Source organism: Uloborus diversus, chromosome 9, assembly GCF_026930045.1.
Source record: "Uloborus diversus isolate 005 chromosome 9, Udiv.v.3.1, whole genome shotgun sequence".
Lineage (NCBI taxonomy): Eukaryota > Metazoa > Arthropoda > Arachnida > Araneae > Uloboridae > Uloborus > Uloborus diversus.
The window spans coordinates 35,796,401-35,811,667 of record NC_072739.1 but is presented as its reverse complement, the minus strand read 5'-3'; the positions used below and the strand labels follow the sequence as shown (position 1 = coordinate 35,811,667).

The 15,267-nt window shown below is 31.6% G+C and overlaps 1 protein-coding gene across 1 annotated transcript in view; it reads left to right on the top strand.

Moving 5' to 3' along the window:
• Positions 1-4,600: 4,600 nt before the first annotated feature.
• Positions 4,601-15,267, top strand: part of LOC129230156 (serine-rich adhesin for platelets-like) — a 51,574-nt gene continuing 40,907 nt past the window's right edge. Inside the window, exons 1-2 of the mRNA XM_054864558.1 lie at positions 4,601-4,633; positions 8,755-8,842. Coding sequence (XP_054720533.1) covers positions 8,762-8,842 — 81 coding nt within the window. The 5' untranslated portion in view covers positions 4,601-4,633; positions 8,755-8,761. The remainder of the gene's footprint in view (positions 4,634-8,754; positions 8,843-15,267) is intronic.

Here is a 15,267-nt window from a genome sequence, read left to right as displayed (position 1 = left end):
TATTTTTATGTCTAAATTGACCGGGCTATTATTCTTGAAAAGGCTGGGAGGGGAACTTCCGTTAACTCAAAGCTTTTAGCCTGTCCCTTGGGACTTAGAAGTTGTCGAATGTTGACGCTATATTGTCATTTAGCCCCTGTTTGTGCTAAATATTGTTTTGTAAACAGATATACAAAATAAAATAAATAATTATGATATGAAAGTTTTCCCACTTTTGTTTTTTTAAAGTTTCTTGTTATGGTTTCTAAATGGAAAATAAAATTAAATAAGTAAACCATAAAAATTGCCCCCCCCCCCCCCAATCGCTGCCGCTGCATCTAAGAATTGTGGGAATTTAAATGTGTTGAATAATTGCTCTATATCTATGTTGTTTTTTTTTCAGGACAAAAATATTGATACGTATGATGATGGACTTATGGAACTTGAACAGTCATCAATGACCCAGCCCATTTCACAGGTACTGTATCTTTTTATAGCTTTTTACACCATTTTAAACTGAACTCTATTATTTCAAGGGTTTAGTTCAGTTGTTTAAAATTTCGTAACTGAAAGCCATTTTTTGAATTTGATATACTGAGTTTTTTGAGCTTAAACTAAGAAAGAAAATCAAAAACTGAAATGAAATAGGTTATTGAATGCTTAGATTTGCAATTACTGACTGTACTTTTTTTTTGCCAAGAGTCCTACCCAAAAAAAGATAATTTCTAAACTTGGTTGAGATAAATAGAAAATTTGGCATTGTTGACTGAAAATCCAAGGTTTCATTTGAAAAATCCCAATATGTCTGAGTTTTCCATGACTTCTTCACAGAGGTGGTAATTGGAACTAAAAGATGGGGGCAAAAAAAAAAAAAAAAATGACAACTAAATGCCTTAGAACTTTTAGTGGCAGCAAAAAAAAAAAAGTACAAAATTTTGCTAAGGCTCGTTTTTTTTAGAGCAGACGAGAGGTAATTGATGTAAATCTAACAACTTAACTTACTTTTTCTTAAGATTTTGATGAATTATGTACACAATAATTTTCCCAAAAAAACACTAAGAACGTGAATTAGACTTACATTATTTACAACAAAGTATTTTGAGATGTCACAAACACTTAAATAATAATAATTTTATAAAACAAGTATGGCTTGTTTAAGTAAGAAAATGATTTACTAATATCTAAAGAATCTTTACTAATAATAAACCTGAAAGTCTGTCGGGATCTCTGTCTGTCAGGATCTCTGTGACGCGCATAGCGCCTAGACCGTTCGGCCGGTTTTCATGAAATTTGGCACAAAGTTAATTTGTAACCTGGGGGGGGGGGGGGTGCACCTCGAAGCAATTTTTCGAAAATTCGATGTGGTTCTTTTTCTATTCCAATTTTAAGAACAAAATTCTCATAAGATGGACGAGAAAAAAACGAAATTATCATTACGTGAAATCGTAATCAAGACAATTGGCGAGAAAATTCACCAATACATTATATGTAAATATACAGGCGAACCAAAAGACCTTTTAATTTTCTATTACGGGCAAAGCCGTGCGGGTACCACTAGTGAATACATAAACTAAAAGATACTGCTAGTGATAAAAAATGATGTTTTGTAAACAGATATACTAAGTAAAATAAATGATTATGTTCTGAAAATTTTGACATTTTTGCTTTTTTCATAATTTTTAGTTTTTTTTTCTTTTTTGAGAAACTAAAATAAATTAACCCTAAAAAGTGGAGGGGCTGTTGCCCCCCCCCCGCCCCGACAAATCGCCGCCACTGCTTTTTCATAAAAAAAACAGGGTTTGTACTCCCATGAAAAACCTTGAAAAGTGTTTGAAAAAAAAGTTCATTTTCAAGTGCTTGAAAACCTTGAAAAAGTTCCTTAGTGCTTAAATTCTCTTAAAAATCATCGTATTGTGCTTCAAAGTTTTACAAAAGTATGTCACCAATGCAATCTTATATGAACATGTGTTCAATATGTATCATCGCGAAAAATTGCGTCCGTGTTTGGGATTTCAATCCTTTTGCATCTTGTAAATATTTTGATGTTTTTTACAATCGAAAGATATTTTGACATATGGTACTTTAGATTAGTTTACTTTTTGTTTAATTTCATTAATTAACAAAGGAATTAATTTGGAAACCATGACAACACTGAACTTACTCGGATTTCGCGGAAAATTGCTCTTGTGTTTAAAATTTCAATCTTTTTTGCATCCTGCAAATATTTAAATATTTTGGCTAAGCAAAATATATTTTTGCATATGCTACCTTAGATTAGTATGTTTTTTGTTCAATTTCAATAAAAAAGAAATAAATTTATTTTATGGGAAACATGCCAACGTTGAACGAACTCGGACTTCGCGAAAAATTGCTTCTCGTATTTGAAATTTCAGTCTTTTTGCATCTTGCAAATATTTAAATATATTGACTAATTGGATGTTATTTTCATGTATGCTACCTTAGATAAGAAAGTTTATGTCTAATTTTAGTAAAATATAAATTTATTTTATGGGAAACATGACAACAATGAACTTAATTCGCGAAAATTTGCTTCCCTTGTTTGAGATTTCGATCCTTTTGCATCTTGTAAATATTTTTATATTTTTCGCAACTAGAAGTTATTTTGACACATGCTCCATCAGATAAGCTTATTTTATTTTTTATTTTAATAACTAAAAAATTAAAGAATTAATTACTTTGGTCTTGTTTAATTATTTGCTTATTTATTTTTGCAATTTTGAATTTAATTATCTTTAGTTAATTTTTGGTCATAACTTATTTAAAAAAAATAAATAAATTAAAGCAATTGAGCACCTATCAACTTAAAGTTTGTGCACCTATCAACTTAAAGTTTGTGCACCTAACAACTTAAAGTTTGTATTTTAGATATAAAGTTGAATTAAATAATTTTATAAAGTTGAATTTATAAGTGCATCACATTTTCTTTATGTCTGCTAAAATAATTAAGGTGTGTAACAGGGATGGTTGTGTTATGGTTATTCACTGGAAAACCAGTAGGGTTCGTTTTATGCTTTTACCTCCCTTTATCTCCGATTTTCTCTTTACTTCAAATGTTGAAAATTACTACTTGAATACGGTTGTGGGTACTTAGAACAGCTTACCGAAAGAGGCTGTAATCAGCAAAGGGGTAGATAGCTTAAGGGTAGATAGGAAGGTCTTCATTTGGATCTAATAAATTGACTAGGACTAGCCTAGCTAGGCCCAGTGCCCGTAGCTGGTTATCAACAGGCACTGGGCCTGGTATTTCTCTGCAGAATATTTTGACTTAATAAACTATTTTAACATAAGAAATGAATTGTATGTATATCAAAAGTTATTGTTGTACAAATGTATATTCAAGTAATATGGATCATAGTTTTAAAAATACCCGGGCCCCTATTTGCTCTTTGAAACTTTCAGGTAATTTTTTATGAACTCACAAATCACAATCACACCTGAATATTATTGCCTTTCTAAATTTAAAGTACAATTTCAACAATAACCCATTTGTTCCCCCCCCCCCAAAAAAAAAAACTACTTTTGTCATAATATATGTCAACTTCTTGTGAATCTTTTCAATTTCGAAATAAGGCTCTATGAATCTGAACTTGTGCATTTATTGACTATTACAAGTTATTCAGTGAAAGCAGGCTCAAGTTTACATTCAGAGTAATGATCACTTCTTAAGCAGCTTTTGTATATTTTGAGGTGTGGAGACTGGACGTGGACTTCAATAAACTTTTCTTACTTACTAATTTTTAAATTTACTCAAGGACAGTTGAAATGCCTTATTGACTGAAAAACTAATACATACATACAAATAATTGATTTGCATACTTATAAATGATTTGTGAACTTCTAATATTATAGAACTTAACAGTGCAACCTGAAATTTTTTTCTGGGTGGTGTTTTCGTTCTAACCGTTCCTCATATCGTAATAAACCACCATATTAATATAGGAAATGAATGTTAAAAATGGGGGGTGTTGATTTCAAAAACTGTTCTCTGGCAGTGCCATTGAACTTGGGTATTTTGGTTTCTTCCCATAAAAGTTAAAAGCTTTCATGAAAGGTTTTTTTTTTTTTTAATATTAATTTGCTGATTATAGAAAATATACTTCTTTGAATGTGGAGATCTGCTTCTCTTTATGACCTAACTATTCAGACATTTTCAGAAAAACTTTCGACGCAGTAGATCTTCCAACAAAGTGTCTCTTGTGGTAGAATAAGCAATTTGGTTTTCCCATACTTTTTTGTATTATTGCCTTATTTCTATGTTTGCAGTAAATGAAATCTGCATGCAATATTTTTAGTACAAATTTATGATATTGCCTTGAAAAAATTTTTTTTTTGCCTTGAAAAGTGCTTGAAAAGTGCTTAAATTTATTTCTTCCTGAATGGTATGAACCCTGAAAAATAAATAAATTGAACTGTAGGAACATGCATAAAATAAGTCCCCCCCCCCCAAAAAAAAAAAAAAAACATTTCGAAATGTAAAGATAGTTTTTTTATGAACTCAGAAAAAAAAGTTGTTTTGAAACAACTTGGTATTTTATAAAATGTATCTTTTTACCTTTTCAGGACAATTTGGGCTACCAGTTACTTCAAAAACAAGGATGGAGTAGTGGTAAAGGATTAGGGCGGACTGAGCAGGGTATGTCTAGAATTGATTTTCGTAAAATCTGATGACTTTTTGTGCTGATTTTTTTCACTACATCAAGCAAAATTTGCTGTATTGACTTTAATTGCAATTTTTTGTTTTACTCGTGGGATAAAGTACATAATATTTAGAAAATAGTTTTATTAAATTACACATGGAAAGATAATGGGCAGGTATTTTGGTTTTTTTAAACTTGAATTTCTCTGAAATTTTTATTCTTTAATCAAGGAAAAATTTTTTGGGATGCCTTTTCGATGCATTATATTTGTAATACTAGGTGGGTATTGAATAATTTTGTTATCTTTCAAATGTAAGAACTCCGCAATGTTAAGTGCTTAAAAAGTCTCTAATTATTGTAGAGCTGAAAATTGGTAAAATGAAGGAATTTATTTTAAGACCTAGAGATGGAAGTACTCATTTATTCAATCTTATTTCTTTTTGTTTCAGTTATAAAAATAAACTTATTTTCAGCACATATGACAATTAATATCAAACTAAAATAGTCAACAGTTTGGAAATGTATTAAAGGGTTTTTTTCTTCTCTTTCTGTTCTGTGGTGTTCCAAATAAATATATTTGTGTAACAATTATTTTGTTGACTTTTTTTATTTTGTTTGTCTAGGAATGACCCATAATTGTCAAAGTGAGGTAACTACAAATTAGAAATATAAAGAATATTTAGTCACTAAATGGTGACAAATATTTGGTACTTGTCTTATTTGGCACCAAATATTCGGTAATCCGAATAGTGCATGCCTAAGTGCATTTAGCCTTTCAGTGGAGCACATTTAGTATAAAATTATTATTTAAATGTGAATTTAAAAATGTTTAAGAAAGATTTCTTTAAAACTGTATTTTCTGCATATAATCTGCGGATTATCTGCTAAAAAAAGCAAAGTTTATGAGGTGCGGATTATACACAGCCGCGGATTATCTGTGATTTTTTTTCTCCTTAACACCAACGCATTGAACCTCAATATTTTTACAGTAGGATTCACCAATCCAGACCGTATGCCGACTGAATGGTGTTTATTTTACGACGCATGCATGTTCTTCTTCGCTGCCTGCCTGTATGTTGGTTATTTTACGTTGCTTGAATGTTCCTCTTGGCGATTCAGGTCATGTAAAATAAGCAAGATTACAAGTGAAATAGGTAGCCATTTGCACAAGATTAGACCGTTTGCTCCTTTGTCTTGACTCTTTGTTTTTCAAGTAATTAGCGTACTATAATCAAAATTTCAGAAGAAATCATTATATTTTAGGTTATATTTCAGATTAATTTTGATTATGCCTTCAAAGTAATTACTTTTTCACGTTTTTAGTTTAGTTGCTCAAATGGTATGTTAAATTCAAACTTTATCTTTTTACATCGTATTATCCGCTTATTATACGTCGCTGTGGATTATAGGAAGCTTTTTTTCCTTCAGGCCGATTTTAGAACCTGCGGATTATACGCTAGAAAATACGGTACACAAGTATATTTAATGATATGTATAAACAAAATTATACATCCCTCCTCCCTAATATAACATTCAAGGCCAAATCTTGTTCAGGAAGACCTATAATGTACAAGTGAATATGAAAAGATAAGAACATCAAGATGTTCATCTCCAAGCATAAAATGTTTTTCCATGAAATTACTAAATCTCGGAGGATGGATATGTCAAAGCATACAATTTTGTGGAAGACTAAGAAACCTAGCACTTGATTATTATTTTTTTAAAAAGTTACTTGGCAGTATTTTCTTGCAAATAATCAGGACTATAGAAGATTCATAAGTTAGTCTTATGGTGAAAAGTTGTACTTGATGGTCCAGCTGGATGGAGATATTATTGCCATGACCTTCTCAAAGTGCCATGGTCATTTTTCAGTAGGAAGGAAAGCAGACAGTTAGTATTGTTTCAGCAGTTTTTGAATTCAACGCTGTTTCGCTGTCTTAATAGAACTTCCAAGACTCAGAAAAGTACACTGCCATGGGCAGGTAAAGGGCAGTTACTGAAATTTTTTCTCTTTCTTTTTTGCATTTTTGTCATCTATTGTACACTTGTTTAATTGTAGGATCTTGCTTATTTGATTTCTGTTAAAAAGAAAGTGCGTGAAAAAAAACTTTTAACATCAACATTTCCCTATTGTTAGTATTGGATCCAAAATGCATTTCTTTAAATATCATGAAACCTAATTTTTCAGCTAGTGCCATTTACTCGCCCATGACACTGAACAGTACACCTACAGGGACTCTTCAAAGTCATTTCTTGCCATATAGTGACATTTTATGCTATTTGACAGTTTTTCAACAGATAACACCTGTATTCACTATTCTTTTGAAGAATGTAACCTGCATGTTTTTTCACTTAGTTGAAATATTCGTTTTAATTATTTTTCGGTTACACAAGTAATATAACTGCCTATCAGAAAATCATTATTATATTCATAACACATTTATACCTTTTTGCCAAAGAAATACATATCAGAGTTAAAGATCAGGTTTTGTGATTTTACTTAACTTTTTAGAAAGCATGTTTAATAGCATGTAATAAGAAGTAACATAAGAATGGAATCTCAAACTTGAAGCATTATTTTCCTAAACATATCAATTCAGATAATTGAGATTCTACTGTTGTTTGTTAAATACATGTATCTACTTATATTTTGGTTAAAAAACAAAACTGAACTGTTGTGTTTCTATAACGTAAAATTTCTCCCTAATTTTTCAGCACAAGCAAAGTTTTACTTGTTATGTGGTATTTGCTGCTGTGCTGAGAATGCTATTTTAAAAGCAATCATTGTTAATGGATTTTTTTGGAAGGGGGGGGGAGGAGATTATAGTATCGTTATTGTATTTTACAGATTGAGATACAGAAAAGAAATGTGTTCATCTGCATGTTTTTGAATTCTAATTTCTTGATCTACTTCTGACCTGCATTTATTCAGGATCAGTTCTATTTTTGATGGTAAAGTGAAACCCCGATTTTACGTTTCCGTTTCACACGTTATCTCACTTCCGACGTCAATTGCTGCTGGTCCGTGAAAATTACTGTAGTGATAATACTAAAATATTCTAGATTTTATGTTACCCTTTTTCAAAAGTTCCGTTCAATATGTTTCTCCACTAACAGATTGAAATCATTTTTTCTAAAACGCTTACACAAACTTTTTTCTTTTTTTTTTTTCAAGATAAATTTGTTTTACAGTTGTTTGAAGCTGTTGTAGCATTTTTTTTTTTTTTTTTTTTTTTTTTTTTTTGCTGCCTTGGTGACCAACCTAAGAAAACTCCTCTCACAGGCAATCTTCCTTCATGAAAGTTGAGGAACAGAACTACTAACGTTCTTCTTCGTGAAAATCATCCAGAAGTTAGTAACATATGTATTGTTTCATCACATCTCAAATTCCTTCAGTAGGATTTAATACCCACTGCTGATGATAGCAATGAAGATGATGAAAACAAAGAAGAAATAATGGAGGATGCCTCACAGCTGATCAAGCGATTCTATACATGAAAACTTTGAAGTGATTTTTATTAGCAAGTGCCAACCATGAAGTCAACTTACAACCAAACCAAGAATAATTGTTAGTATATATATATATATATATATATATATATATATATATATATATATATATATATATATATATATATATATATATATATATATAACATGCAATAAATGAATTTAATGTTAAAAACAAACAAAACAAAAAAAAACATTATTATAAAATAAGAAACATTTTCCCTTTAGTTCATTGGGTAACTGCCTAATTTAAAACACTATACTTGGATTTTTAACCCCGTCCTCGATTTTACATTTTTCCGCTTGGTACGTCTTTTATCAATAGTCCGACGGAAAGCGTGAAATCAGGGTTCTACTAACCAGTGCTATTACTTTTTTTAAAGAATAAAAGTGCTTCTAGTTTTACTATTTGAAATGTAGTTTGAATTGGAAATATTATATTTTGAAACTAAATTCTTTTGTATATTACACATTAAAGCTAAATCACCCTGTTCGTTAGACATTTTTGATTTATATGTTTTCTCACATTTTGAAAAAAAGAGAAGAATCTTTCTCATTTTATGTATGTATGTGACCTCTGGTTAAATGCACTCTTTTGCTTTCATAGTTATTTCATGACACTTGTAGGTCGCCTTGATCCTCTACCTATTGTCTTGAAAGCAGATATTATGGGCTTTGGCAGATGGGAAATGGAGGTAAGATGTGGTGAAGTAATAATGGCTATGTTTAGTGTATAGTTTTTCATGTAGATTTTTAAAATGATAATTCTGATGTTATTGATCCCATGCTTTTATATTTTTTGATTAAAAAAGCAAAGGTTCCATGGTTTCAACCAAATGTTTTCAGTTGGACATATTACATTTCTCAGTAGTTTTTGCGTGAACTCTGAAACTATTATTTTAATAGATCCTTTCAACAGTCCCAATTAAAAATGTTAAAGGCTACACCAATGCATTTTTTGTTAAATTTCATTTTTTAAAAATGCATTGCATTGTTAAAACGCTATGTAATTAATACCATCCAAATTCCAAAAATTTTGAGTTGTCTGTTTCTAAAAAACTCAGGCTGACACATTCGAGCAACACATTCTAAAACTGAAAAATTATTTAAAAAGAAAAAAAAAACTTACACTATGTCCCCCCCTTCCATGATTTCAATGCATTTTGTATGCATATTTGAAAAGTTTTTAAGGGTTGCTTGCTCATAGTTTTCGAAAATTTCACAACGTCTTCAGAAAAGTTTACTTGAATCCACTAGCACCATTGTTACCCTTAGAAGCAAAAGATTATTTAAATAAGAAATAGCATTTACAGGGTTCCTTTGTGTCCTTGAGAGTGCTTTATTTCAGTGACTTATTACAATGGGCCCTGTACAGTGCTTAATTTTGAACAAAATTTCTTATTTGAATTGATGAGTTTGAAGACCAGTTATCTCCATTGAAACTAATCTTACAGGAGAGACAAAAACAAAATTATTCAATATTCATCTGACATACAGAGCTTTTTTCATTTTTGTATTGTGGGATATGACTGTTTACTTAAAATTTTATCACTTTTATGGGATTGTAACACTTCTTGTTTCATTAAATAAACAATTAAAAACTGGGGATGTATTGTTCTCGGACTTGGCTTTGATGTTTTCTTGCGCCAAAACAGAGGAGAGGTTCAGCAACCATTTGTGCTGTTATCTCCAAATATTTAATTTTAGCACTTACATTCCTTTGCTACTCACTGCCTTGTATGTACTTCAATTTAAATGGAATTTGATATTTCTGCCACTGTAATATTATTAGCAGTTAACAAAGTGAACTTAAAAGCTATCTATATATTCAAGAATCCTCTTTTGGGTAAGTACAATTTGTGCTGAGCCGCATACAAATTTCTTTTTGAAAAGTCAAAAAATTATTTGGTATGTATTTTTAGCACTTTCTTAATGAATGTCTACAATATTTTTGTGGTTTGTAGTTGTTGTTTTTGCATATGCTTTCTTTACTAGCAATGAGGTGGCTTTAATGGTACTTTTTTGACAAAACAAACATTATTTTTTCTTAAACTACCAATTAATTGAGCTTCTTGAACTTTGCTAGATGTTATACGTTATAAGTAAAACCTGTAATTTTTTACCCGAAATTGCATTTTCTTTTCTTGTTTTTCCATATGAGAATTTGGTAATAGTTTTCATATACTATCTCCGGCCACCAGCTTTTGTAATCAAGAATCATGTTTGTTTACATTTCAATGCTTAATATTTTCTATAGAGGGAAGAGAGGACTTATTTTCAGGCTTATATATAAAGATATGTTGAACTAAAAAGTGAAATAACCTCAATTTGGTTTTTAAAAAAAGTGGAGGTGAATGCTTTTCAGACTCAGCTTTTCTATTATTTTGACTAAGTGCTCTATTTTTGAATTTTTAAGAAAGTTTATAAAAAATAGAAGTGTTTTTTTCTTCTATTTTCTCAACTCTTTATCTCTCTATTTCTATTTAATTTCAAAGCTTGTTGTTTATTGGTTTTACTGAAATTTGAAATTAGAATTAATTGCTAAGTAAATCTTCCCATATCTGTTAAGGTTTTACATTGATTTTTTTTTTCAAAATTAATATTTATTTTAAATATTTTTTAAATGCTTTCCCTGCTTCCATTTGCTCAGTTTTCTTTTAAAAACTGATTATATTGTAGGGAGGCATAGACTTCACAGTTTACTTAACTAATACTATTCATTTGAATAATATAGAGATGGTCATATATGTATGTGTGTGTGTGTGAACTGATGAATTATTTACAAGTTATTACATTACTTATTCTCATACTGCTAGGATACCACAGCATCCCTGTTAGTCCTTTTGTGTCGGTACCAGAGTATTGTCGCATGCGTACATACCCGTCTATGTTCAAGTTCTTTCTCTCTGTTTTTGGTGTGTTGCACCATATCACTCCACAATGGCGCTGGCAGTGCCACTGCACAATCCATAAAGGATCCTAGTGCTTAGTTGTGCAGGGGCTAGTGTGCTGGCTCCCACAATCGACCATCAAACATCCATGTCATCCCAACATAAGCATAGCTCCAGTTTCATCTGGCTGTACTAAAATGAAAGAAAAACATATCAAAAGAAAGAAAAACAGAAGAGAAAATTATTATTTTTTATGGCAGGGATGCACAACCTATGTCCCGTGAGCCAAAAGTGGCCCAAGAAGCCTGATGAATTTGTTGAAAACAGCATTGCTTACAGAACAATGACAGCAAAACTCACAAATGTTTTATGAGCTTAATATGTATGAACTGGTTATTACTCAATTCCACAGTTTGACATTGATTATCGCTTAAGTATCAGGAAATACAAGTGCCAATTTTGGGAAAAGGTAGTTAAAATGGGAGCAAAATAGACCTGTATTGGAGGTAGAAATTAAACTCTAATGATAAATCAGTAAAAATCTCATTCATTAGATGATTAAATTAAAAAAATAATAATAATCTGTTTTTTTTTTTAATGGTATTTTTTTTTAGAATTTGTTGCGGGCCAATTCATCAGGCTTCTTGGACCACTTTTGGCCCACGGGACATAGGTTGTGCATCCCTGCCATAAAAATAATTGAAATGGAAGACAAAACAATGCTCTTGTTATGGTTACCATGTTTTATTTCTTCAAACTTTAGTACATTAAAATAATCCATCAATGTTGATTGATGAAGTTGTTGGTTACTGGAAAAAACTTTTTTTTTCTACCATACTTAATGCTTTAAATTTGCGTCTGTTGTACCTTGAGTGGATGTTAAATGCATTCAAACTTTCTCCAAGTGTTCGATCGCTTCTGTTTTACTGGGTGGTGGGGTACTCATACACTCGACATCACTATCCTCACTTGAACTGCTCTGTTTTTCTTTTAAATATTTAGTAGTTCTTTTATAGTCAATTAAGAGCAGATTGTGTTGTTGTTATCAATGTATCAATCATTTGCGTCATTGATGCTGCACCCCTTTTCATTTGCGATTTGTAGCAAAGTTTCTAGTGGTTCTGGGTCGATGGCTTCTTCGTTGAAGTTATTTTCTGGTTCTGTATTTGCTACAAAACCTGCATGCCGAAAACTGTTCTAAACAGTTTGTGCTCTAACCGAACTCCAACTTTTGTCTATGTTGTTAGTTGCATTTAAAATTGAAACTTCTCTAGATTTTCGTTCCTACCCTATGTTTTCATTACGTTCTTTACAAACATTTTTTGTACCTTCGTTTAAAGTCTCGAATTATGCCTTGATCTAAGGGCTGTAGAAGAGCAGTTACATTTGGAGGAAAAAAAAGCAATTTCAATTGCTTTTCAATTTTTGGGCTGATTGTGGGCTCTACAAGTATTAAAAATTGGTGGCAACCTTTCTTTTATTACAAATATTGAATCCAACTTACAAGAACCCAAATTGTTGTTGTCATCCATGCATTTGAATTTGCCTTTTATTCAACTGGCAAGGATTTAACATTTTTAAAACAGTGGAGATTTTTGCTTTTGCTTATCACGAGTGGCTTCAGTTTTTCATTCCCGTTCATATTTGCTCCAAGCAGAAAGGTTAGGCATTGTTTGCTTGCTTTTCCAGAAGTGAATTTTGCACCCTTAAATGATAGAGTTTTGTCAAGCAAAAGAGCTGTCTCATCTAGATTAAAAATATCTGAGGCATCAAACTTTGATAAAATGTCCTTGAGAACCCTATTTTTCCAGGTTCCTATAGCGCCACCTTCAACAGATACTGCTTCTCCACAAATTGTTTTAAAGGAAAGGCAATGTCTGTCGATAAAATGTTCGAGCCAACCATTGCTTCTTCTGAAATCTTCTATGTTTAACTTGCCCATTTTGTGATCACGCATGTTTTTTGCCAGCAAACCTCTTCGATCTCATCTAACTTTGATTTTATCATCCTCTTTCTTTTGTCTTTGATGTCAGATTCATCAATTATTTGTTTTGATAAAAGAATATTGTTTAATGTGATTCTGGAAATATGGTGCTCTTTGGCAAAAGCTGTTTTTGAATCATTTGACTCTCTCTTTTTGAAAAGGGAAATCAAGTTCTTCTTTTCTTTAAAAAAAACGGAGGTAACTTTTCATTTCCTGACATGTTAAAAACTTGATCGAAACACGGTGCTGCAAGAGAGTAAATAGCCCTTATAGCGGGGCTTACTCTCAATGAAATGAAGTCACCCTCAAAAGTGGTCACAAATGAACAAGAAAAATGTCTATACTAGGCAGAACTACAAAAAAAAAAAACTAATGCTTTGTGTTCTAATTCTAAGCAATGTATTTTACAAATTTAAAAACTTTGTGTTGTGCCACTATTTAAAACAGGTTCAGCAAGGTGAGGGAATCCATCAAACATTTATTTTTCATCATACATTGATTTCAATAAAAAAGGGACAAAAAGGTCTCAACTCTACACAAATTTTACAAGGGGGTATATAAATTATGATTCAAATCTATGGCAGTTCAGTCATTTAGGCAGTTCATCTGTTTTCTAAAATGTTATAATTTTCAAATGTCATACCTTATGAGGAGTGTTCTGCCTGTGTAAGGAGGCAACTTGGGAGGTTACACCAGAATACTTTCCTGTCTGACTTTCCACACAATGGCCACCCTAGCTCCACGTTCCACACTGTAATCAGACTGCATCAGGATAATTCTATTTCAAGGGGGCCTTTCTGGTTCTTATTGAACCTTCTTATGCCTTGTATATGCTAGCCTCTTCCATATTTTTCTTGGTAGGACACATCCTTTACAAACCTTGGGATTTTTATCTCACTCCCCACATGGCTTCCTGGCTTTCTTTCGCTCCCTCTTTCCACTTGTGCTTTTCTTCCTCCTTACCTCTGTTGCCAAACCACCAAAGAAAAACCCCTTCCCAAAAGTATCACCCCCAGACCAACCAGTGTAGAGTTGAGTTGATGACAGTGGATAGGGAAAGATATGTTAGAATTTGATATCAGTAAATCCCACAAGTTATATAGCAAAAATATAATTGAGGAACAATTTCCTACAACACAAAATAATAAAAGTCTTAAAGAGGTCAAATAATACTCTAATTTCTAAATTTTCAAATGATTCAGTGTTGTAGCTAACTGTAACTGTCAATTCACTGTTTACCTATAGTAGCTACCTTAGACATTGTATAACTAGCAGCGAGGAGCAACATTTCAAGCAGGGCTAGGGGATTCCAAGAATCGAATACTCAAAAATTGATGGAATGCAGCAATAGAGAGTTGTTGAGATTTACGCAGTGGAAAAATGAAACAGGGCAGAAATTTAAAAGCATTTAGTTTTATTTGTAAATTCAAATGTTAAAAACATGTTCAATATGAACTTCATGCACAAACATGTTACTTAAATGGTCAACTATCCATTTTAACTAACGACACAAGCTTTTATAAGAAAAGAAAATGATAGCGCTGCAGCAAAACGTGTGTGACGTCACACCGACGAATTGGCAAGAAAACATCATTGCCGATTTGTCCCCTGCATTTGCATGAGAAAACATCGAAAACATTAATTCAAATCTCAACAAACGGCCCCCTTTTCTCATGCAAAATCAGAAATCATGCTATTTTTCTATTACTAATACAAAAAATACTTTATTATAACAAAATATCTAAGAAAAACGTTAAAGTTTATAAATGCAATGTAATTTTATGCAATTTATTTCTTAATTGTTTCGGGGTTTCAACATAAACTTTCCATCCAAATACTTTAAAATATGCTACAGAAGGTTTTCGATTATAAAACATTTTGTACGTAGTTTTTGCAATTCCATGACATACCCTATTCCAAACATGTACAAAACAATTTAATGCTTCAGCCCACCAAGAATTTACCATTTTACTAGAATTTAAAGTCGCTTTAATCCCATCTAAAGCCGTTCTTTTGACTCTCTCACAGACCAAGTTTTCTTCACGTGTGTAAGTATTTGTGCGTTCGGCATAAATTCCATGTTCTTCTAAATATTCCTCAAAATTATTATTACAAAATTCTTTACCGTTGTCCGTGCGTATGTTTATAATTTTGTTCTCTGTTAAATTTTCAGCTCTTCTATGAAAGTTTTTGAAATGTTCGAAAGCTTCATTCTTTGTTTTCATCAAATATACTGTCACGAACT